Source organism: Pezoporus flaviventris, unplaced genomic scaffold (assembly GCF_033815535.1).
Source record: "Pezoporus flaviventris isolate CSIRO_AGI_PZ_B2104156 unplaced genomic scaffold, CSIRO_AGI_Pfla_v1 ptg000667l, whole genome shotgun sequence".
Classification (NCBI taxonomy): Eukaryota; Metazoa; Chordata; class Aves; order Psittaciformes; family Psittacidae; genus Pezoporus; species Pezoporus flaviventris.
Window position 1 is genome coordinate 160,958 of NW_026893213.1, and position 25,477 is coordinate 186,434.

At 44.0% G+C, this 25,477-nt stretch overlaps 2 protein-coding genes and 1 long non-coding RNA gene across 4 annotated transcripts in view; 2 read left to right on the forward strand and 1 right to left on the reverse strand.

The window, feature by feature from the left end:
* WWP2 (WW domain containing E3 ubiquitin protein ligase 2) overlaps window positions 1-4,051 on the forward strand; it is a 40,974-nt gene extending 36,923 nt beyond the window's left edge. For both annotated transcript variants that reach the window (XM_061444083.1, XM_061444084.1), the window contains 7 exons: window positions 99-232; window positions 348-488; window positions 1,058-1,178; window positions 1,511-1,615; window positions 2,192-2,288; window positions 3,132-3,204; window positions 3,431-4,051. In XM_061444083.1, the coding sequence (XP_061300067.1) occupies window positions 99-232; window positions 348-488; window positions 1,058-1,178; window positions 1,511-1,615; window positions 2,192-2,288; window positions 3,132-3,204; window positions 3,431-3,530 (771 nt within the window). In that variant the 3' untranslated portion in view covers window positions 3,531-4,051. The remainder of the gene's footprint in view (window positions 1-98; window positions 233-347; window positions 489-1,057; window positions 1,179-1,510; window positions 1,616-2,191; window positions 2,289-3,131; window positions 3,205-3,430) is intronic.
* Window positions 4,052-5,790: 1,739 nt separating this feature from the next.
* LOC133264143 (26S proteasome non-ATPase regulatory subunit 7) lies at window positions 5,791-11,488 on the reverse strand. The gene is made up of 7 exons (XM_061444068.1): window positions 11,288-11,488; window positions 10,318-10,409; window positions 9,529-9,621; window positions 8,657-8,754; window positions 8,272-8,352; window positions 6,860-6,951; window positions 5,791-6,275 (listed from the first exon to the last, which is right to left on the reverse strand). Exons 1-7 carry the CDS (start codon window positions 11,359-11,361, stop codon window positions 5,837-5,839), a joined length of 969 nt encoding a protein of 322 aa, XP_061300052.1. The 5' UTR covers window positions 11,362-11,488; the 3' UTR covers window positions 5,791-5,836.
* On the forward strand, window positions 11,461-15,433 carry LOC133264144 (uncharacterized). The gene is made up of 3 exons (XR_009741607.1): window positions 11,461-11,578; window positions 12,103-12,223; window positions 15,068-15,433. It is a non-coding gene; the product is annotated as an uncharacterized LOC133264144 (long non-coding RNA).
* The last annotated feature ends 10,044 nt before the right edge of the window (window positions 15,434-25,477 follow it).

The window sequence follows — 25,477 nt, forward strand, 5'->3', positions numbered from 1 at the left end:
CCCTCTTGCTCTGTGGCTGCCCCAGTGGTGGAGCATGATCCCACCCCACAGCTCTGTCCTGGCATTCCCCATGACCTGGTGTCGCTTTCCCATTGCAGGCGCTGTATCATGGGAAGTTCATCGATACCGGCTTCACGCTGCCCTTCTACAAGCGGATGCTGAACAAGCGCCCCACGCTGAAAGACCTCGAATCCATCGACCCCGAGTTCTACAACTCCATTGTCTGGACAAAGTGAGTGCCTCATGCTCCCTCCTGGCCCTGCTGTGTTGCGCTGTGGGGAGGCAGTGCTCCTTCCCACGGCCTCTCGCTGCTGCCCAGTTCCTCACATCCCGGTATTCTCCTACAGGGAGAACAGCCTGGAAGAGTGTGGCCTGGAGCTGTACTTCATCCAGGACATGGAGATCCTGGGCAAGGTGACCACCCATGAGCTGAAGGAGGGTGGCGAGAGCATCCGGGTGACTGAGGAGAACAAGGAGGAGTACATTATGTGAGTGGCCATGCCGAGGCCCTTGACAGGCCCTACCCTTGCTGGCTGCAGCGCAGTTCTGGGGTGGGAACATGGGGCTTGGGACGTGGCTGCCTCCCTGGGCTACGTGGCCTGTGACAAGTATGGGCTGGCGCAGTCGGCCGCGCTCCGCTGCGGTCTGGCTTGCTGCTGGCTGGGCAGTTGCCAGTACTTTCAGGAAAGAGGAGAGGGGAGAGAGGGTGAGACTTCTCTCCCTGTCCCGTGGCTGCTCACCCTGCCTGGCTGCTGCTGGGCAGGCTGGGGGCTGCCAGGGCCATGTCCTCCTGCTGATGCTAGGCTCCAGCCAAGGGACGTGGTTTGCACCCCTCAGTCTCCTGAAGGCTGCTGGTCTGTGCTCGGGGCTGCTGCTCATCAGAGGCAGACAGAGAAGCCCACTAGTGGGGAACCCTGGTGATCTGCAGGAGCCCCTCTTCCCCTCCCCACGCACCCCTGTGGGTCCTGGGCCCTCCCTGCTGGTGGGAGGAATGGTGATGGTTCCTGTGCCGGGCCAGCAGTGCTGGCTGCCTGCCGACCTCTGTCTGCCTCCCCAGGCTGCTCACGGACTGGAGGTTCACACGGGGTGTGGAGGAGCAGACCAAGGCTTTCCTGGATGGCTTCAATGAGGTGGTGCCACTGGAGTGGCTGCGGTACTTCGATGAGAAGGAGCTGGAGGTGAACCGGTGCCTTTTGCTGGGATGGGGACATGGAGGTTTTGGTGCTTCCCAGCTGCAGGCTGCCTGGGAATGGCATGTGGTGATGGGCTCCGTTCACAGCCTTTGCCACTCAGCTCTGCTGATGGGGAGGTGGTTGGATCTGTGGGGTGGCTCTGTTGGGTCTGTTAGCAAGAAAACATCTCGTTAGAGGCACGGAATTCCTCCAGACAGCTCTGTTGTCCAGTATTGGGAGTCTGTGCCTTAGGAAGCCTGGCAGTAGAAGAGTCAATGCTCTGAAGGGCGGGTAGAAAGCCCTGGTTCTGTCCCCTGCTGACTGTCCCCTGTCCCCAGCTGATGCTGTGCGGCATGCAGGAGATCGACATGAATGACTGGCAGAAGAACACCATCTACAGGCACTACACCAAGAACAGCAAACAGATACAGTGGTTCTGGCAGGTGAGTCCCAGTGCCAGCAGCATCTGTGACCTGCTCCAGAGCCCTGGGATCATCCTTTGCCCATGGCCTGGGCAGGCAGGGCTGGGTTGGGGCGGGCAGCCTCGCAGGCTGTCAGGAAGAACAAAATACAACCGCGAGCACGTGTTCAGTAAGAAGCATTTGGCTGTGGCTGGCAGAGGCCCCGGTGCTGCCGCTGAGGACAGCAGGCAGCACTTAGTGGTCAGCGTGCTTCTAGCAATAGCTGCTGTTCTTGGGCAGGGTGACAGAAGGGGATGACATGTAATAGAGCTGAGCTGGTTTGGGTGGTGCTGCCCTGTGCTGGCCAGGAAAGAAGTGGGTTGGAAACGGCTCAGAAGGAGTACAAATCTGGGCAGAGCTGCTCCTTGCAGGCCCTTTGGGATGCGCTCCTCCTTGAGGATGCAGGATGGAGGTGAGGGCTGGACTACCCTGGGCTATATTGCAGGGCATGGGGTATTCATGGTAGGAGCCGTGGTGCAGGATGGTGCCCCATGCCCGGCTGAGCTGCAGGTGTTGGGGTGGCGGGGCTCCCATTCTTCTGCCGTGTCCTTGTCATAGGTGGTTAAAGAGATGGACAACGAGAAGAGGATCCGGCTGTTGCAGTTCGTGACGGGGACGTGCCGCCTGCCTGTCGGGGGGTTCGCGGAGCTCATCGGTGCGTGTGCCTGGGGCTCCTAGGGGGCTGTGGCCGGGTGCGGGGGCTGATGGTGAAACCTGGGTGTCCCTGAGTCCATCACAGAGCGTGAGGCAGCCGCAAGCAGTGAAGTGGCTGCGACATCTGAACGTGGTGATTTCATCTGGTGGAGTGCTGTTACCAGACACATTCCTTAGCCATGAACCGTGCCACCACAGTTAACTTTGTTGGTCCAGTTTGTAATCCCATTTTGAATGAGATTTGTTTTTCGATTTAGTTTTGATTTCTGTGTGATGAAAACCCCTTTCCAGAAAACCACAGTGTGGCATTATTCTGCTCTCACACTTTAATTTGCTACTTTTTGGGGCCTGTACCAGCCTTTCCCTTACTTTCCTGGAATTGGTGTTGAGCTAACTTAACCCACTTGTATATTCTTGCTGGCAAATAAGGTTTTTCCAGCCCCCTGGAACTTCTCCAGCATTCACAGTCAGTTCAAAAGTGACCTCAGTGACTCAGACTTCCTGAGCAACGTCCTTTAAAACTCTCAGATGGACCCACTCAGACCTCTGGGTCCATGGAGAAATATGTTTTATCCCTTGTTGTTTAACCATCCTGCTTGGAAGCTGTGCTGTTCCCTCTCTGTGCTGTCAGTATGCATTTCAGCTTTCTCCCTTCTTCTTTCTTATACATCCTCTCTGCAGAGGGGTCAGAACAAGCAATGAGTCCTGCTATGGACTTATCCCTGATGTCTTTCTAGCATCATAAAGGGGAGTGATGGTGCTCAGTTGGCTACTGGTGCGTTGGAGGGTATTCTTTTTCAGCTTCTGGTCATGTAATGGTATTTGCTGTGCTTGTAATTAACAGGCAGCAACGGGCCCCAGAAATTCTGCATCGATAAAGTTGGCAAAGAGACGTGGCTGCCTCGGAGCCATACATGGTAAGTCATTTCTCCTCAGCCCTGTTAGGAGAATGTGGGGACAACCACAAGCAGCCTTTGCGAAGCTGCATGGGGCCCCGGGCACCCTCTGTACTGTACATCTGCGTTCCCATGGGACGTAGCTGCCATTCCTGGCTGCTGCGTGTGGCTGAGGTGGGAAAGGGTCCTGCTGTGGGGAGGAGGATGGGGATTGCAGCGCTGCTCACAGCCTCTGCTGTCTCTCCAGCTTTAACCGTCTGGATCTCCCTCCCTACAAAAGCTACGAGCAACTGAAGGAGAAGCTGCTTTATGCAATTGAGGAGACGGAAGGGTTTGGACAGGAATGATGGAGCTTTTGGGATTTTCCCAGATTGGGGAGGGCCCTGGAGTGCTGCTGGGCGTGAGATGCTGCCCGCAGAGCTTGGCGCTAAGCCCTCTCCGCAGGATGGTGCACAGGATGTGCATATGCTGTTGCTCTTGTTCTTGGCTGCAATCTGTATTAAAGCAGCCCTGGGGGAAACTGGTCTATGTTTTCCTCCCCAAAGAAATCTGAGGGGTGACAAGAAGTGTTTACATCTCTTGCCCCTCTCTGGTTCTGCTCAGCTCACGAGGGATGGGGATTGACACAGAGGGGATGGGGGAAAAGTGCTTGGCAGGCAACACGAGGTGCACAGAGGTTCTCTGATCCCCCCTTGCAGACACAGTTAAATGTGATCTGGTTTTGGCATAGGCTGTTTTTGTCCCAGGTGTTTTCTGCCTTTTCATGGCCCTGTAGTAGATGCAGGTGAGGAGGGGAAATGGTTCTTGAACTGACTCTTGGGTCACTTTTGGGTCTTATCCTTCACCAAGCAAAGGTAATGGGGAACCAGAGTTGTGCAAGGGCCACGATGGCCCCTTCCCGTGCCAGACTCAAACCACCCGAAGCCAGAGCCCAGCAACATGTCTGTTATGTGCTTGATTTGCAAACTTGTGGCCCCTTTGCAATTGTATGTGTCCTGAGTTAAGTGGTTTATTGCGTGGAGCTGGTGCTCCACAGAAGCCTTGGGGTCTCTGGTCATGTTGGGGCACATCTTTCCTTTACCTGGTTATGGATTCAGCCCAGACTCCCTATTTCCTTTGTCACCGGCTGGCTGGTGGCAGGAGCTTCTGAAGCTGTGGGTGAGGGCAGGATCAGGCCTGTGTCCCTTGTCTGGTTGCCGCCTCTGCTTCCCCGTGTCCCTTCTGTGCACGAGGGGATATGGACCCACGTGAGCGTTGATGTACATAGCTGTACATAAAAGAAGTCTGTGGATACAAGACACCGCAATAGCTTTTGACTTGTAACTGAATAGTTTTGTACTGCACCATCCTGCCTCAGCCATACCGACTTCTTGTGCAATAAATGATAAAGCAGCTGCCAAGGTGTGTGTTCCTGTCAGTGTGCGACGTGGGGGGACAGCCTGGTGCAACCGCCGGGGTGTCTGGGCTGTGATGGGCACTCAGAGCTCCTTAGTGATGTAGTTAAGTATTTTTGCCATGCACACACTGTGCAGTAGGATCAGGCTTCATCCAACATCTAATTCAGGTGGCTTGCCAGAGCTCAAGCCTGCCTCCCTGTGCCGCCGTGTGAAACTGAGAGCAGCACCAATGGAACAGAACTGGGTGCATGAGGCCAGCAGCTGCAGCCTTGTGGTGTTTAGTGAGAACTAAAGCAGAGCTAAACAAACCCATTCCTGTCATTGGGACAACCTATATCGTGTAATTTTGCCATGATTTTGCTTTTCAGCGGCTGCCTTGCCTCGTCAGTTCTTTGTGTGAATTTGGAAGGTTTATTTGGGGGCTGTATTTTGGTTATTTTTAATAGCCTGTACTTTGTGAGTGATCCTTGCTTAGTGCCAGCCCCGTTCCAGCAGGAATACTTCCATTGCTGCTGGCACTTTCCACTCTCCTGGCATCACTGTGCTGATGCAGCACTTGTGGTCACCTGGAGCCCCGGGTGCTGTTCCAGCCCTGGCCAGGGTGGTGGCAGGAATCCACCTTCTCTCCCCTCCATCTCTCCAGGCAGAGCATCACACTAGGCCTAAGTTCAGCTTTTATCTACTTCTTTTTCAAGTGACAGGTAGCAAGAGCCAGCCCCAGTCTTATCATCACTGGCCAGACAGAAAGGACAGCAAAAAAATAAGATTAAGCTGTACCTTCTGCTTGGCTAGTATAAAAAACAGCACCAGCCCCTTCATTAGTAACTGTGTGATACTTCATGAACTTGGCCCTTCCTGCTCAGCTCAAAAATGAATTCATATGAGCAAAGTGGTTTTCACCCAGGAGTGAAAACTTGGTAAGACCAGACTTCATCTGAAGCCTAACAAAGCACCTGGTAGAAATGCTCAGCTGCTGGCCTCAATGCTTTGGTGGCCCATGCTGGGGAGGAAGAGTGCTGCACTAAACAAACAACACATTTCCCCCCGTTTCTCAGCCCTCCCTGGCTGGGTGCTGAGGCCTGCTGCCCACGGCTGCCTGCTTGAGAAAAATCTCTGCAGCCATGTCATGATGAGCACAAAAAGCAGATACCAAAGTAGAGGAAAGCAGAGCAGTGACCCTCCAAGAGACAGGAATCCAGCACCAAAGTGATTTAGTTTACAGGATCTTTAATTTACAAATAAAAAACCTACACATTTTACTTTTTCTCCTTTTTCTCCTCTTTCTTGACATCACTCTTCTCCTTGTCTTTCTCCTTTTCATCTTTTCTCTCCTTTTTACTGTCTTCTTTTTCCTGTCCTTCTTTCTTCTCTGCGTCCCTGTTGGCAATCTTGTTGTTAATGAGGTTGTGCAGGGCAACCACAGAACGGATGAGAGAAGCCAGGTAAACCACCACCATTTGGTCATTGGTCTTCAGATAAAAGGCCTTGACAAACTCTTGCAGGTTGACGTCTGGTAGCAGGTTAAAGACATCCTGGAGGTGGTAGATGATCTGGTGGTTGATGGGGAGTTTGCCCATGGCTACTTTCTCTAGGTAGCTCCTGATGTCCAGAAGCTTGGAGTTCAGTCCCTTCAAGCCATGGACCTGATTTGTGATCCGCTGGGACAGTGTGCCCACGGTGGTGTCCTTGATATCCCTGAAACACCCACCACAGAAGGAATTAGCATTAGAATATTACTTTGCATTCTCATTAGCAGCTGGGCCCATTAAGAGCTCTTTCCAGCTTAAAAAGCAAATCTGTTTGAAGCACTAGCAAAATGAATGTGCCCAGTCAAAGAAGGAGCACAAGCAGCTGTATGTTACAAAGTATATCTACAATAGATCACTGATGTATCCTGTGGTGTGTGCATGTTCTCTCTGGAATAATATTTGTAGCACTGGTTGAGAGGGTGAGAAAAACAACAGTATTTCAGAGGGTGACTGCTCACTCTTGTCCAGAGAGCTACAGAGCCACGAGCAATGTTCCCATTCAGCCCTCAAAAAACGATGTGATATCCTGCAGGTTTGATCGCATGAACATGTACTGTTTATCATCCTGTCAGTGGGCAGTCACACTTTTCAGCAGCAGTGAACAAACAGGGCAGGCGAGACTGCTAAGTGAATATGCAGTGAACATTTAAGTAGCACACTGAAGGGAAAGCTGGCACTCGGACACCAGATAGACTGGATCATGGTCCTAAGCAAGCCTCTTAAGAACACCTGAATGTTAAAGGTGCTTACCGTAGCAAGTGTTCAACACCAACTTCCTCTGCCTCCTCTGCTCCAATCTCACTAGTCACGTGCTCAAACGTCTTGGAGGTTGGAGTGCCGTCCTTTGGGGCACAAGGATGGAGGAGATAGGGTCAGACTGAGCCACGGGTATGAAGGCGCATGTGAACCAGCCAGCACAGGCATCCCCACGCGACCGGTGGGGCAGGTCATGCAGTGCCACCCTGTCAGATTAACTGATGCCTGTTTACAGGATCAGGAAGAGGCAGTGGCACAAATTATGTCAAAACAACACCTCAGGGGACTGCAGTACACATCTCAGGGAAGAAGGATGTAAGTGAGTCACAATACCTTTAAAAAAACACTGATTTTAGAGTATGAGAAACTGTACTAATGAAACCAGCACAGTGGTTATACAGACTTCACAAGAAATCAGAGGAAAGGCTCTAATTGGATTTTTCTGGATTTAATGAGGGTTAACAACTGTTGCAAGTACAGATCTGTGAGCAACTTCTTCTTTCCTGTACTCTGTGTAATTTTCAATAGATGTATTTTGCTGGTTTATGAACTGGTGGGTAGAATGGAAGGTGCCTCTAAATATCACAACTATTTCTTACTTTCCTGACATAACCTTATTAGATTTCAGAATACCTGCTGTCATCCTGGTATTAGCTCTCAGCCAATTAGAAACATACACAATTCCAGAAAAAAAAAATAAAGTACCAGTATGGAACAATCTCATACAAAGTATAACTTACACACTGGATATTAAGAAAGATGTTTAAAAGATATACAGGCTGAATACCTGAGAATGCCTCAGAAAGGAAAAAGGGTCAAACTTACTTATATATATATCCAGAATGTAATTTAAATCAAAAACCTGCAAATGAAAAGCTACAGCCGACTTACTACTGTATGTTGTTTGTCTGCATGGTGCTGCAAGTGATGAGTGTTGCTCATGCCTGACTGACCTACCCACCACTGCCAGGTGCACAAATGAGTAAGCATACAATTACTCCAAGCCTTCTGCAAACAGGCTGATGAGCGACATCTTAAAAGCACTCCAGTCTGTGACTTCATTCATGGCCATGGACACATCAGAAACAGATAAGAAGCATCTAAATCACATGGACCACTGGAGTTGCTGAATTCCTCAGGTCAAATGGCAACTTTTCTTCCAAGTGCACTGGCGGATGAAAGCTTTAGTTACAAATGCATGTATCATGACTGGGGTTTAACCTCTAATGTCAGCAGATTTTGGCTGCAAGTCACAGGCCCTCCCTAGTGAGTGCAACATCCTGTATGTCAAAGGCAACTGTGCACCATGGTATGTACATCTTTCAGAAAATAAGGCAATCTTAGAGGCCATCTTTTAACAGAAACCCAGTTCTAGGAAAAGGCAGAGAGACATGCCGAATACTCACATCGTGAACTTCTTCAACTGAAATATAAGCCTCTGTGGGCAGCCCCAGATCCTTTGGCTTCACATCAATAATCACCAACACCTGACGGAAAAAGCAAACATTTCAGAAAGCTGAATTTCGTTCAAAGACCAGAAAAAAAAAATCCCCACGTCAGCTCTTCATTCCAGAGCAATGGTACGCTGGCTGCTCAGAGGTGTAAACTCCAGGCTCTGAGAAAAGACATCTATAGTTCTTTGATAAGACTCTGATCTGAGTACCTCAATACTTTTGCAGCTACCAGGTCTTTAACATGCTACATCACCAGTCACAAAGTTGGGGCCAAGGATTCCCAGATTCAGGGAGAGAGAGGACCCTGATCCCCCCACCAAAGAAGTGCTGTACTCACAGAGTTAGGACAGTATCTTTTCATCAGTTCGTTGATGGCGATGTCGTTCTTGTGCAGCTTAGGGCCTGTATGGTACCAACCAACTATTCTTTCTCTAGCTGAGCAAAACCAGAAAGGATTCTAAATCAGAACTGCGTGGTAAGACAATAGCAGAAAGATTTATGCAGATATCAAATTGGGAAAGGAAGGGTGAAAATCTGATATGTGTAGGCAGAAATAAATTCCAGCAAGCAAGGCAATGACATGGGTAGTGACACACAGTTTACTAATTGTACCTATCATAGCTTACTAACTGCATCTAACTTACTAACATCGTTCCTAGGTTTGTAACTGAACTGGACTATTTAATATGACTTATTAATTTTGCCGACAGCAGGATGCAACAGCTTGAAACTGACACCTAGAGATGCAAAAATTCTACAAATGCAAATTGTATCATGAGAATGACAGCTGGTCTCAGGACTAAGAAAATTCACAGGAACTGAAGTTATGACTGAACATTCTGCTCAAACTAAGTGGTAAAGACACTTTTTAACTTCAGGGCACATCTGTACAGAATGGATTTTAGAGAGAAAGCTCTGAAATTCTTCGGAAATAATGGCATTTTGAAATCTGAGTTATTCTGAAGATACAAAGCTGTCAGGAGTCTTGGGGAAACTAGCGAGGTATAAATTAATGTGTTAAGAACAAAAACCTACCTGCACAAATTAACCAGTGGAAAACCATCAGTGCAAGTGAAGCCATGCAAGGAATTAGCATGGAGTGGCTTCTTATGTGAGCAGTTAACTCTCAACCGTACTATGAATTCAATTCCCCATAGTCTTTGAAGATACTGGGAGTGTATCCCTGATGGCAAGAAGACTTCAACTTACCATTCACCTTCTTAAACATTCCATACATGTTCTCTAGATAGTCATGGTCTAGGAACCACACAGTATCATCCTTGTCATCTTCATCAAAAGGTACTGGGATTAAAACAAAATATTAGTATTTAAGAATCCAACTTTCAGAATAAAGATGCTTACAGAAAGACTGAGGGTTGGGATATCTTTGGCTGCTAAAGGACAGTGGATTTTAATCAGTTTCAACTGTTGTGCAACACTGCTGCCCAAGCTAACCTGTCATGTTCTCTCACGCAACGTCTCATCATTACTAACAGTTCACAACTGAAAAAAGAAATGCAAAACATTCTGGGAGTTATCCTTGGTGGGCAACATCAAGCATCAGAGAGAAATTCTCCTACATACAAAGTAACTTAGTAGTGTGCGTAGATATTTGATGTGATAAACTGAATATCTCAGCAGACTCTGTAGCTTGTCAATCAAGAGCAGTCTACTTAAAAATTCGTTTTCTGTGTAGAACGCGTCTGATCACTTGGCAGAGGTCAGCAAGCCCAATGCAGCAAAACATCCATCAGCATTTTAAAAGAGGTTTACACCCGCTCCTGAAACATTCCACAGTGTGCAGGGAAGATGCAGCACAAGACTGGGCAGAATAGGTACATTTTTGACAACAGTAAGCATTTTTGTAAATATATAGGCTGAGTTGTACACGGAGGGAACAGTCTGTGCTCTCCCAGAGTGGCTTAAAAAAAACCCAAATGCAATTCAGCTCTTAAATAATTCAGTAGGTTTGAGGAAGGGCAGGACACCCAAACTCACCTGCAAAACTGTTGGACACATCCAGTATTTTTTTCTGCCATGAGCCCAGCAGCACACCGACGACTCGCTTCTGATTTCCAACTTTTCCTATTCTAAATGGAAAAGGCTGTGAGCTCCCACAACAAAAAGCCTAATTCAGGGAAGAAGGTGACAGTGGACCCCTTGCTTTGCCCCTTGAATAGCACGCATGTTGGAAGGGAAGAAGAGGCGTTATGACTGTTTTATTACTGATTGTTAATTTACATCCAGAAAAAGGCATCTTAGTGCCCTCAGAATCAAAGCCTGCAACCCAGCGATGCAGAAAGAGGGCTGCAAGGTCCGACGGAGCTCACGAGGGCGTCAGGACCTGAAATCAGCACCGCTGCAGCCTCTCCGCAGGACAATGCGCTATAAAAAAGTGAGTAAGCGCTTACACTGCTCGGTGGCACCCACAGCTCGCTTTCGCAAGAGCAGGCTCGTTCGCCTTGTGAGATTTTTAGGTTTTGACATTAAAACTGCTTGTCAATCAGTGCAATTAAGTTAAACCATGCACGAGTTACACACGAGGTATTTAGGGGGCCATGACTTATGTTCCGCTCGGGAGCCCCGGCTTTTAGGATCAGAACCCGTTTCTCCCCTGCTCGTGTTCTGACCACCGGGACGTTGTTTCCGTGCCCTCATCGGGCCCAAGGAAGGCACCGACCGGACCGCCCTCGGAACACACCAGAGGCGGCAGCGGGCCGAGGGCTCGGGCGGCTCCCGCAGGCCGCGCTCCCGCCGCCACCGAGGCCCGGCGGCGCTGGGCACCGAGCGATCAGCCCGGGCCCGGGTGCTCCGCACCTCTCACAGCTCGGGGTTCCTCCCCATCGCGTTCTGCTCGGTCCGGGCCCCCTCCCCCGGGCCGCTTCCCTCACGGCCCAGCCGGGCCCGGGCCCGGGCCCGTGACCGTGACTCAGCGCCGCGGCGGGGCCGCGCGCCCGGCCAGCCCTACCTGTTGAAGTGATCGACGACGCTGAGGAGCACCAGCGGGTGCACCACCACCCGGTCCACCGCCAGCTCCGGCATGGCGCCCACCCGGCCCCGCTCCGCCGCCAGCACGGCCCGACCGACCGCCGCTCCTCCCGCACGCAGCAGGCCCGCTCCCCGCCGCGCAGCCCCGCTCCCAGCCTGCCCCGCGCCGGGGCGGAGCCACCGCCGCCATCTTTAAGAGGTCGTCGTCGGCAGGAGGGCGCCATCTTGGAGAGGTCGCAGGAGGCTGAGGCGCCGTCGCCATCTTGGGAAGGTGCGTCCCCTGCTGTCGGCAGCCCGGCACCATCTTGGGGAAGTCGGGCGGCTCCGCCCGGAGGCGATGGGCGGGCGCACGGGAGTGCTGTGCCCCGTTCTCTGCGGCAGGTCGGTGGCTGGCCCCGCCTGACGGGGGGCGGCTGCGGGGGCTTCTTCCTCTGAGCGGGGGCTGAGGGGACAAGGGTGCGAGGGAGGCGGGTAGCGCCGTCCGGACACAGCCGGCGGGTCCCTTGCCCACCTAAGTGGCCAGAAAGAGCGTTTGCCCCATAATGCTTCCAGGGACAAGCGGTTTCAGGAGCTGGCCGGCCTTCCCCGGCTTCCTCTGCTCTTCTGGAAAAGAGCGTGGCATTTGCCTTTTCCTAGTTGTCAGGAACATCTAATCACCATGACCTTTAAAAACCGAGAGTGCAGCCTTAGAATGGTGTTGCAGTCTTATCATGACCACTAGACTGCAGGTTTAAAATGCAGGGGTGCTGTATTCTCATCTTGACTGAAAGTGGAAGTGCTAATAGCATATTGCAGGTGGTATTCTGATGTCCTTAGCTGTGTGCTTTGCGTCAGCTTCTGTGTCTGCAGCTTCAGGAGTCATTGCAACCTGGGCTGGGAAAACTTCCGCACCTTGCCTCTTTTTCCAAAGCTTCAGGTAACTTCAGGGTTCCCAGTACCATGGTAGTAAAAGCCTATATAAATAGGCAGAAATCTTCATGACTTTAGTGTTTGCTTTCTTCCAAGGGGACTGTGTTAGGCTTATTTGTTTTGTAGGCATAACTAACATCCTTCAGTCTCCTATTTGTAAATGTTTTTCCTCTCTGAAGTATAACTTTCCTATATGTAAAGGAGAAACAGACTGACCTAAGCTGAGTGCTTCTTTGTAGCTGGGTTTATGTACCTCAGGAATAGGATCTATAGACACAGAACTCATCTCTTTAATTCTAGCAAGAAAATAGAATTTAAGGCTGTTATTCCTGAGTCTACCATGAGGACTTATTGACTTGAAAAGTGTTAGCAGAATTCTTGAGGATAGCTTCACTGTTTTTAAAGCATTATGTTATCCCTTATTTTCTACACTTTTCCCATGTTACATGTTTTTTGCATATTTTTCATGTCTGACCAAATAGCTATATTCTGGGTGAGTACTAGGAACCCTGACAGCCATCAGCATTTACAAACCTGAATCTAGATAAATTTAGTGCCGGGTGAGAGGTGGGTGACATGATCTTAGCCCAAGCCGAGCCCATGCACAAAAGCTGCTGTGATGCCCCATCCCTGGCAGTGTTCAAGACCAGGTTGGACACAGGGGCTCGGAGCAACCTGCTCTAGTGGAAGGTGTCCCTGCCCGTGGTAGGGCTGGGAACTGGATGAGCTTTAAGGTCCCTTCCAACCGAAACCACTCTGTGATTCTACGAAATCTATAGTTTGCGTTGCTGTTTAGCACCGTTTTACATGTAGCGTTCAGCAAGAGCAGCATCCATTTACAAACTCTACGAGAACTGGGGACCTCTCGTGGATATTTTTGGACGTTACATCCTTTAGGCTTATTTTTAAAACCAATTTCTGCTCGAGTTTTTAGAGGTTTCTTCCAGCAGAGGGGGACCTCTGACCGTGAAATAATGGTACAGCCGGTGTTCTTGTCGCCTGTTTTATCAATATACATATAAAACTCAATGTTCAAATTAACTAGTTCAATAAGTAATTTAGCTCATTGATTTTTGGGCATATCCTAAGTGCCATTACAAGCTACGGATATTTTAAATGCCATTACCTAATAGAAGGAATGTTTTAAGCACCTTTTATTGATTTTATTACTGCTTTATTTTGCTGTCTTGGTTTAAAATCATTTTAACCACTCTGTCATCAAGAAGAAATATATCGTTGGTGAAATACAGTCAATTTCCCAAAAACCTTTGACATTGTTAAATAAGGAATTACAGTTGTTAAATCATGTCAGGCAATAACCAAGGGACAGAAATGGTATAAAATTTGGAACAGTGGTCCAGCATACCAGTAAGCTATTTTGACCTTTGGCATTCAGATGCTGTATGTGACAATCACACTTCAATTCTGTTCTTGGTTCTTACATCAGTCAGAAGAGATTTAAAATCTCAGTGTGCCAGGAAGGTTGTGGAAGGGTGATGGAGTATGATCCAGAGACAATTAAGGGACATTTTAATGACCTGCTGTGACTTTTTTGTTAAAATTACTCTCTAACTTAGCACATTCTAATTTTCATTTGCTGGAGTGTATTGCTAGTAGTTTAGCGTATTGATGTTATACACAAAAAGAGTAAAGTGAGTCTGCTCAGTTACTTTCCCTCCCAGCTCTTTTGACTTGAGAAGATTATCAGTATTATTGAGCTAATCAGCTGATAGACTGGGAATACAGGTAATACGTTGCTTAATCAAAGAATTGAAAAGTGAGTAATGTATGTTGGTGCTCAATAAAAACAGCTAATGAGTTGATTGCATTGATGCTTGATGTATTTTAACCGTAGATTGGCAAACATCAATACTTATATATAACTTGGCTTGTTGATTGCTGAGCTGAAACTCAAAGTTTAGAGATTCTGTAGTGTATGAGCATCTGACAACTGACCTCAAGTGGGGAGGGAGCAAGCTACGCTCTGTCCCCTAAATGGAACAAGTGATTCCATCATTAACTGCTGGACTTCTGTTTTGTTGGAAAAAAACGAAACACGAAAATCCACAGGAAAACCAAACCCAAACCCCAAAACTTACATGTAACTGTTTTCAGATGTTGAAGAATGAGTTCTGGATTGAAAAATAAGAATCATTAAGAATAAATTAACTTTTTTTTTTTTTTTCATTATTCTCTACCTCTTGATCTGTTAGGTATTGTAAACAATAAAGTGCAAGGTGATGCTTACTGGAGGCACAGAAAGATATCTTTATAGGCTTTTCTAAAACAGGATCTGCTACTGTCAGCTGCTGCGAGGCAACAGGAAGAAAACTTTTGGTACTCAGATTCTGAGTGGTTTTACATCTTTTGTCATGTTCTGACCTCTTTTCCACACTTGAGGATTGCACTTTACTTCAGGAATCTCACTTCCATCAGGAATTAGTATTTGTCTTTAAATTGTAAAGTAATCATATGCTTCAGAAATTTTTTATTTCTGCAAAATGTCCCGTGTTATGTTTGGGCCTACGGTCCTTATTAGATTGGTGACACATTCTGTGGGGAGCCATGAAGCATACCTTTGTGGAGTTTCTGCCTGCCAGCTGTTCTATAATTTAAGTAACGCTGGCCCACAAAATCACAGTAACACAGCTGAAGGACACTTTCAGTGGCCTTATCTCTTACCTTCTCCTTTCAGCCTGTCAATACTGGGGGTGAAGGGCAGTGGTGAAAATTTGTAATACGGGAAATAAACCAAGTGGAGGTGATTCTTTTGGTAGAATCATAGAAGCATGATCATCTATGGACTAGGGAAGGCATGCATTTACTGAATACATGCAATTTGTGTTTCTAGGTGTTCTTTCCAGTGATGACAGTTAGAAAAATAAGAGTGCTTTAAATGAAAATACCAGCATGTCACAGTAATGACTTTGGTTCATCAAGGCCAGGAACTGAGGCTTGGGTGGCTGTGACCTCCAAATCTTGAGCCTGCTTTGGGTATAGCTCTTAAGGTGTATTTTTCCATCTTCTCTATGAAGGAGCTGCTTTTTGCTGGTCTGTAGCCTCTCCTTGAGAACAAGGTTTGATTACCCAAATCAAAGAGTATCTCTTGGATAGAGGGTCTCTACCACGTAAAGGGCAGGGTGCATCAGGGAGGAGGCATGAGCCAGCAGATGGTGGGCTATGGGCAGGCAGGCTCAGGAATAATACAGAAGGCAGTAACACTTCAGCCTGATTTGCTCTTTGTAGCTTTTCAGTGTTTGCTAGTGGTAAGTGACATCCTTGGGATGTTGGCTACAAAGGATGGACACAGCTGGGAAATACTGTTGCCTGATACTTTGGATCATAATCCTAAATGACACTTACTATGTGCTCCTTTAATGTTAGTTGTCTTTGTCTTTTTTAAAAAAAACCCTCTAATTTATTTTTCTTGTCTGGGGCCGGGGAAACTGAACAGTTAGAGCAATGTCCACTGACATGTAGTTTCACTGAGATGCCTTCTAAAATGTGTTTAAAACCCAGTCAAGAGAAGATAGGCTTTCTTTAGACCTTTTGATTGTTTGTCACATAATACTTTTGTGCTACCAATTCGAACAGGAAATACATTTATTTCCTAATAAATACGTTTATCTTTGTCCAAATAACTGTAGTTTCCTATTAAGATTTCTTTGGTCAGGGTGTACCATGAACTGTTTTAGAAGGAATGATGCTGCCTAGAAGTGAGCAAGGATAATGTAAGGCATGGAAGCAAAACAAAGTCACTGCAATGGTAATTCTAATTTGTCTTGGTTAAACTGTAATTCAGTAGAATGCTGGCACTGCATACTCAGTGCATGATGCCATAACGAGTGTCTGTATCCAGACTGCAGTTTTCTTCTGAAGACCTCCAAATAACCATTTTTTCCTCCCAAATGCCTGTTCTAGAATGTTATCTCTAAAGCAAACTTATAGATATGTAATTATAAATTGATCTGTCCATTTTATGGTATGATGTTTGTGTATTATGTTGTAGTAACTTACTTGTTTCCCTATAAGGTACTGTTGTTTGACCAAAAGGTACATATATATGTAGAACTTGTGCTGCTTACTGTAGTTTGGCAATCTGTGAATATTGTTATAGTTTCTGCCAATGGATTTAAAACTTCTGTCCGTACCCATGGGTTATAGCTGGTGATTCCAATAATCCTGTCTTCCTACAACACTGTAACAGATAACAGATAAAGCCTGCCAACTTTTGGATATAGAATCATCATTTTTTTTATTTAAAACCAGTTTATAGAAGTATTGTCAACATGTAAAACTATGGAAAAATCCTTCATGTTTTACATAGCACAGTTCTGTTTTTTGTTGCTGTTTCCAGATATCACAGGGTGTAGAAATGCCAGAAAAATCTTTCTTTTTTTTTTTATTTTTATTTAATAACTACATCACTGACTCTAATTTTTATATTTCAGTGCAGAGGGATTTGCTTATTTTACTCTGGTACCATTGCTACAAAATGATTGTTTTTGGAAAATAGTGGAAGCAAACAGTTAAAAAAAGAACGCACAACAGGTTCTAGTCATACTCATTTTTCCACACCTTGAGGACTAGCAAATTCTTTAAAATGAGATTTTATTTGTGCAAAGCAAAACTTCAAAACCACTCAAAAGCTTTCTTATTAACTGCTGTCAGTCCTTTGATTTACAAGGGCAATAAAGATCTAGAGGGGGCACATTTATCATGGAGTTCAGCACACCAGGAGCCATTTTCTCAAGCAGTAAAGCCAAGTGATAAAATGAGTTCTTTTGTTCTATAACCAAGACACATTCCCTGTTTTTAAAAATGTGTGTGTTGGACTTCTTGGCTTGTAGTTTGGCCATGTTCCTCTAATACATTCATAAATAATGCAAAATTGCTAGCATGCAGATACTGATGATGCATCTGGAAAAAAGCAGACTATCTGAAAGAAAGAAACTTACTTTCAACTTTTTCTTATTTGCTAGCTTTTTCTCCAGTGATAATTCTTGTATGAATTTTTAATAACACTTTTAATAACATTTTTTAATATATTTTTTAAATTTTTGTTTTGTTTTGGGTTTTTTTGTTTTTATTTTGTTTTTAAAATGATTATATACCTCTTTGCAAAGCCTAAAGAATTGTGGTTAGGAAGCATTAAAAATACTCTATTTAAAATAAAGAACCATGTTCATAGTGTGTAGTGCTATTTTGCAAGCTTCAGTTTCTTCATCTGTTTCTAAACTTGTATTGGAGGGACTTTGTGAATGCAGTTCTTTAATGTTACTGGGTAAAAAGTTTAGCTTCTTGTCTAGACCAAAATATTGATGGCTTGTGTGGGCACTTCATTAACAGATGTAGCTCTGTGGGAGGAACCAATTGTAAGAGTAAGTATCCTTGCAGGTGAGCAAGGGGCTCGGAATCTGACCATAAACTGAGTATTAAATAAAGTGAATGCTGTTTTTTCCATATAAAAATGCAGCCACCTGCAGTCTCTTCCTGGGAAAGAGACATGTTGCTACTTTCCCTGGTCAGCTGCTGAAAGTTCTGGGAAGCCCAGTCGCACTCCGCTATCTAGTGCTCCTGCACAAACACCTTCGAACAGAAGCAGGAGAACAGACTTGCAAAAGGTACATTCCAATACAGTTTTGGATAGAATGATCTTTAATTGTAAACGTGAAACTGTGTGAAGTTGCTCCTGATGTTTTGGCTTCAGTTGGGCTGCTGTCATAACACATGGAAGAGTGAGTCTGGAAAAGGTCAGAGGCATTAAAGCTTGTTCATATTTAAATCAGTGCCACACTTTTCATACCCATATAACTACAGCAGTGCTGCAGTAGTACCTGATTGTCCCCAAGTTACGCAAATGGTGGTGGATGCGCTTGGAAGGCATTTTGGATAATAGTTGCTTCTTTGGTTTTATTCTTGGTTTCTCTTATAGACAGTCTTTTAAGAAAAACTGTTCTGTAAACAGATTGCACTCGTGGGAAAGTGATCACATAGCTCTTGAACGTGGTGTTTTATGAACAAACCACACTGAATGAAAGGACCAGAGGTCTGCTACATTTTCTTTGACTGTGGTCAGTAGCAGGTTTGTAGGCAAGTGTTAGAACAGGGCAAAAATTGTCAGAATAAGAAATGTGGAACACAGGTCTTGCCAAACCTATTTATTGATCTTGGGTAAATGCTCTTCAACTGTACCAGAGGTGTGTGGGACAACCAATTTTTGTTCACTGTATGCTACATTAAAGAGTTTGAAAGCAGGACTTGTTCTATTATCACCCTAGTTCAGGTGCAGAAGGAAGCAGCCAGAAGACCCCACTATGACTGCTGTCCTAGCTTACTGAAACTAAAGGTTTGGCTGACCTGTTGTGGCAGTCACCTGTAGCACAGGGACTTTGCAGACCTCTGCTGTGGTTTTATGCTGGCACTTTAAATTTAGCAAGAAAAGATGTAGTCTAGGAGGCCCACCTTCTTGCATAGCTGTATATGCTACTTCTGATGATACTTACATTGCAAAACCTTTAGCCTCTGAGATTTAAGGTCAGAAATTAAGTTTTATTTATTTATTTATTTATTTATTTATTTATTAATTTAAAATCCTGGGGCCTCCTCTAGTGTGGTATCTTGAAAGATCCCAAAGCTTTGGGGGGGGGGGGGGGGGGGAATTTAAATACTTTATTTTATGAAGCAGTTTTGGAGGCAGTTTTTCTAAAATGTATTATTTTATGTTAGATAGTTTAAAGACCATCTGTTAACTGAAACCAACCATAAGTGAAGTTGCAGCTATGTTTCCTATTAGTCTTGTATCTTTCCTATTAGTCATGTATGAAACAGTACAGAAACATCCAGCAGAACTCGAAACAAAAATTGAAAAAGCAGATGTTGAAACTGTTGGCTTGTTGCTTTGCTTTTACAGGAGCAACTAATTATTGATGGATCACAAAAATACAATAAGACTGGTTTTGTAAACTTTTATCCAGAATCACAGCTAAAGATGTATTTCTGGTTATTGTATAGTGCAGTTGAAAATCGGAGTATTTCACTTGGAGACACTGAAAAGGGTTTTAAAAAATAGATAATGAATATTGTGGCTGGAAACATACAATGAAAGATAAAATATAAAATTTTAAATAGTTATGAACTTCTAGTCTCTCAGGGCTCATTTATTATGTTGTCATGGTGAGCAAGGAATAACAAAATAAAATAAAAAGGCTGTTCCTTGGTAGTTGTGACTTATTGGTAGTTCTCTTTTACAAGAGTTCCATGCTGACTTAAGTAAAGATCTCCAAGAAAAAAAACAAACTTTATTTTTCAAATAAATTCAGCTAAGAGCTCACAGCCTTTCGTGACACCATGCTGAATTATTATTAGTGTACACTGCTGTGAGAATAACACTCACTGCTGTTTAACAACAATGCCTTTCCATAGAATTTCACACAGACAGTAGGAAAACGAAAGGCAGAATTGAGTGCTGAAAAAGAATTAAACCAGTCCGTCCTGAAGCCAGGATACTTCCATTATTTTTTCCGTAACGAAGAGCAAGAATGAGCATGTGCTGTATATGCAGGTCCATATGATTTTCTTGAAGAATTTTTGATGGGTTGTGAATGTTAAGCAGGAGGTCCTCTCTTGCCTGAATAAAATCACCTTAAGTGTATTTCTTTCACTCTTTCTCTTTTTTTCCATTGTTACTGTTCAGTCAACATCAGGACTGTACATAATTTTGTCTACGAAAAGTTTAATTTGTCATGGAGAGGAGAAGTCAACTTATTTTGCTTGCTTCTATTGTGACAGAAAATAATGTGTTGCACTTGGTAGATGATGGGATTAAAATAGTTTGGAATTAACAGCCATGTCTAGATGGTTCCATAAGATTGTTCCAAAAGACTGTCCCAGAAGGGTTCCCCAACTGTGAAATACCACTGAGCAGGTGCTTGGATGCTTCCACGTTCCCTTGTTTTCAGCTTCTGGAGGGCACTTGAGCTCTTAGGCACTAATCTTGTCCCACGTGAGTCTTTCTGCTGGAGGAAGCTTGTACAACTGGCCTGCAGTCAGGGCAGCGAAACAGTATGGGCTAGTCAGGGTCTGTAAGGAGATGCCTCTGAGGACTGTGTGTACAGTTTGGGAGCAGGAGTGTTTCCTTGAGTTTAGGAGCAGGTCTGTCAAATGTCACAGTAATAATTGTGAGGGTACAGAATTACTGTTGTGAAGAACTAATCACCTCTTTGCTCTCATAGGCACAGTTATGGGCAAAATTCTAACTGTTTACTACCAATTTTGGGGGAAAATCTCTCAGAAAGCTCAGTTGTGAGGCTTGGACTGGATATTAGGAACAATTTCTTCACCAAAAGGGTTGTCAAGCACTGTAACAGGCTGTCCAGGCCAGTGGTGGAGTCACTGTCCCCAGAGGTATTTAAAACACGTGATGTGTTGCTTGGTGACATGATTTAGTGGTGGACTTGGCAGTGCCAGGTTAACGGTTGGACTTGATGATCTCAAACGTCTTCCAACCTATATGATTCTACAGTTCTGTTATTCTACTTATATTAAGGCTTTACTATCAGGCAATCATAAATCCTGTATAGCCTAATTCTTTATTTTGCAGCCCAAATTTACTGTTCTTCTCAATGCTTGCTGTGTGATAATGGCTTCTTCCCTTGGACACTACTCAAATATTCCCTCGTCTGCACATCTTTGGCCCCTTAGCCAAATAATGGCTGTATACACTCAACTGACAGGGAAACCAATGTTTTGGAAGACAGGTCTCAGTTTCTCTTCTGAGTAATTATAATTTTTAGAAAGCTTCCCTCTGGTACAGATCACAAAGTCACACAGAATCGGAGACTCTGTTATAATAGAGTTGGAGGGAACCTCTGAAGATTATCTAGTCCAACCCCCCAGTTCAGGCAGGGCTACCTAGAGCAGGTTATACAGGACTAAGTTTTGTTGAAGGAGGTATTGAAATGCAGGTGTTTTACTGAAAATATACCTGTACTCCTTGTGCACATCTCAAGTACTCTCATTTACTGCTAACAACAGTAATTGATGTCAGATGCAGTATGATCTTTCGCAGGTATTTCAGAATTTCTGTGCCATCTTATCTGTGTTAGGCTGTAGATAACTGTATGGTTTGACATGCTTCGCCATGATTTTCATGTGTAGGTTAAACACCAGTAAACACATACATTAGTAAGCCAGTAGGTTAATGAAAATATGAATCAGCTTTTTCACTTGTGTTTGACCAAATACTGGTTGAGACTGTTACTGTGTAGTCTTGAGGAAAATGGGGTAATCTTCTCTTGATTTTATTTTAAGGCCTCAATTTTCATGATAATGTTTTTTAAAAGTGCATCTTGTTTGTACAGGTATACAAAAAATTCAAAACACATGGCATCTAAAGAATTTCTTTGTTTGAGGCTTTTGATATTATCCTGCTGTTGTTAACAGTGCTGGCTAAGTGTTGGGAACAACTAGGTGCAGGGACCTCAGCTTTCTAAAGGTAAATCTAGCTGGGTGTATGGCTGCCAGTCTATAGGTTTTTAATAGGTGATAATATTTAGATAGGACAGACTTACAGAGTGGGTGTTTTAATCTCAAGAAATCCCGTACCTCTTTGGAATCAAAATAGAAAGAATAGAGAATACAAAACACACTCTTGTTTTGACCTGCTTTGAAAATCTATTGATGCTTTTTGTTTGTTTGCCTGTTTTCATGAGAGTCTAGTGAGGTCAGAGGAAAAGGGGGATGTATGTGTGTATATGTATAGATATTAGAGAATGGAAGTCTGAAGTGTTTTGTCGAGGGGGCCCTGGAATCAAAGAGACAGAGTAATTTAAATTAAGTGAGGAAAACATTGTACAAGGTGAGATATGACCACTGAATGGCAAACTCTTAAATTACTTTAGTAACTGATAAGATGATTGGGTTTTGGTTGTAGGTTTTTTGCGTAGTGTGGGGTTTTGATTTTTGGTGGAAAGCATTCTTTACAGGTGGTTCGTTAAGGAGACAATTATCCAAGTGTTGTTTTCATGTTAAAGCATTATATGCTGTGTTTGGTGATGTAAAGATGCATAAGGTTTTTACTAAAGATGCCTTTCTCAGCTTGTGCAAAAATGTCATTCTAGCTCATCCATTCCCACATTCTGGTGATAGTCCTTTTAATTTCCCTTTGCTCATCTTGGATTCTAGAAAAGGTTAATTAGTTATCTACTGAGCTTGATAGAAGATTTTTTTAGACTATAATATTAAGAAATGTTCTACAGGGGTATGAAGGTAACACCACAAGGGGGTACTATAATTTCATCAAATTTGCCTTGGTAAGTTTTTTTATTAAGGTAAAGTGATTACAGCCTGCAGAGTTAATTTTAATATGCTAATACACCACAGCAAGTTGGAAACTTAAATAAAATGATACAATTAATTTAAATTTATAGAAGGTAGGGAAGCTTAGTAAGGTCATCTGTATGTTATATTAAGATTTCATATAGGCTTACCAGATTTAAAAGTCAGTTTTCTCAGCAGTAAGCTTTAGAAGGTTGCTGTGTGTACTTCATTGACCTTTGCATGAGGCAGTTAGTGTAGTTCTGTGAAAACTAGGTTCTATGAAAAGTTTGTTTTCATGTGAGAAAAAGAACCCTTTCCTCTCTGTGTACAGAAAGCCAATGTTGGGTATGTGCAGGTTTTAACAGTTTTAACACTGTGTGGAAATTTATTAGGACTTTTTTTTTTTAATTTGCTATAGAAAAATGCCTTTTTTTTTTTTTTAGTGAAGTAGTAACTCGATTAAGCTTTTTGACAACACATTAATATGACTTGCTGCTGGGCTCATGGGTGTGGGATTTGTGTTACTCAGTTTTGGAAGGAGTGGGTATTGCTCTTGTTTCTTGAAGCAAATACTGTAAGCACTGTAAAATATATGGACTTTTGAATTTTCATATCACTGTTGTGTTCAGAGGATGTCTTCCTATTCTCTAGAAGAATAGGATAGAAATTAATTTACCAGAAACAGCCTTTTTGAAAACCTTGCTGTTATATTTGGCCAGGGAAACTAGAAGTATAAAAAGTAAAATGAAATAAAGAATGAGGGAACTAAACAAGAGTACAGTGAAGCAGGAGTTATGCAGACTAGTTCCAACATTCTGTTTGTAGCCAGTCTGTTACTGTTTGGCAGTTTCATCTGTCTAGATCAGAATTTATCGGAACAGCATCTGCTCCTGGTGCAGAGAAGCCATGATTTCAAGTGAGGGCTTAGGGGTGTCCCCTGCAGACATAAAGCAGCACCATGGGTAATACAGAATGATTAGTGCAAGGTAGATGGGTGTTAAATCCCAAGGGCTGCCATGGTGTATATGAGAAGGAGGGTGTAGAACTTTAACGGTGGTCCTTGTTGTCTTTGGAGACAGTGAGGTCCTTGGAGAGCCAAGTTAGGAAACAAGAAAGACATAATGTGTCAGTAGAACACAGGAGAAAAACATTTTCTCATAATTTCTACCGAAGATAACTAATTTGTCATTCCTGTGATCGTGTTGAGTGAGTTTTACTTCCATCAGGAGGGTCCTGGGTTCACTTTTTCCACACAGGATATGGAAAATCAGATTGCCTATCAACAAACCAGTCAAGGGGCTAGTTTGCCAGATACAGTAACTGGCAATGATATAACAAAATGGGATTTTCCAAATGCTTTTGAAGTTGGAAAAGATGCTGCTTTTTCCAGTGGCCATTTGCAGTGTTATTAAAATCTACACATAGCATCTGTGTATTTTGGAGGGTACACCAAACTGGCAAAGTCAGTGTCACAAACCTGCTTTTGATGCAAGGAGATGGATGTATGAAACCCAGAGTCATACAAGGATTGATCCAGGTTACCAGTAAAACCTGCCAGGTTTCTTTTTTTTCTGAAGTCAATGTATTGTAGAAACTTCACAGAACTGAGGATTACAGCGACAGTGTCTTTACCCGTGGGGCTCTCTGCTTTACCTGTTTTGTATGCCAAGCAAATCACCATTGCCCATGCAGTTTGAGTGAGTGCTCCCTGTTGCTGTTTTTTTTTATCCCTGTGTGAAGAAATAAACAGATATTGTTTAGTGTGGCTTTTTGGCACAGTATATGGAATCTGGCACTTTAGAAGGTCATAATGAGTCAGCTTCTGTAGAAAACAGGTTCAGTTTTGCTGTAGTCACTGTTTGTAATGGTTTCCAGAGATCTGTCTTTCTGCTAAAAAGTGCACATCAGTGGAAAAGGAGTGGGGGAGAATTTAGCCTCTGATGGCAACAACTTGCCGTTCATTCCTGTCATAGCTTTCTGTGGTGTTCTATTGTGGTGGTCTTGTGTTGAAGATGTGCCCAAAGAGCATCATCAGAACTTCATTAATGAAGCAAGGCAGACTGTCCTAGTCTTTGGCATCTTCCACAAGAACAGGAGGCTGGACTTAAGGACATTTGAGTAACAGTAAAAGGGCATGATACTCATGATACTCACTGGGTATGAGTCTTAACCCATTTAGGAGGACTGCAGGCAAAATATGGCAAAATTGGGTTATAATAAGAATGTTTATTTACAGAGACTTTGAATGTAACTCTCCCCCCACCTCTGAGAAAAAAAACAAATGAATGCTTTCTAGATCTGTATAACAAATTATTGGCATTAAATTATCAAATTATATGCACAATTAAATTTTTATTAAATAAGGAATAATGTATGCAATGTTATGATAATCTTCTAAAGTATAACAAGTTTTTAACTTTAACAGCACCATGCACTGTGCTTCTGCTTCTCAGGGGACTAATTTTAAAAGTAAGGCATTCAGCAATTTAAAAGAAAATTATGAAATTAGTCACTTGAGTAATTTAAACATGCAAATAAGTATCCCAACTGTGTTGATACCAGATTTAGCCTAATTTACTGGGACTGCTTAGACTTCATCATCCTAATTACTGCAGCTTTGTGGCAGACTTAAGAAAGCAGAAAGACAGAATTATCTATTATTAAGTTTCTTATGGTACTGTGTTACTGTACTGTGTATCCACTAATGCACTCACTGGAAAAACTTATCCCAAGATTTTTTTCCTCCTAATTAGCAGAACAAAGGCAGCCAGGACTGTTTTATCATTGCTTCTTGTAAGAATGCCAGAGATTTGAAAACACTTTGATTTTACTTGCTGAGCTAAGTGAAGTATGATGCATGTATCTTCTGATATAAAATGATACAGCAATAACTGATTGAATTCTGATATTTGTGATGCTTCTGTTATGAGAGAAGGTGAAA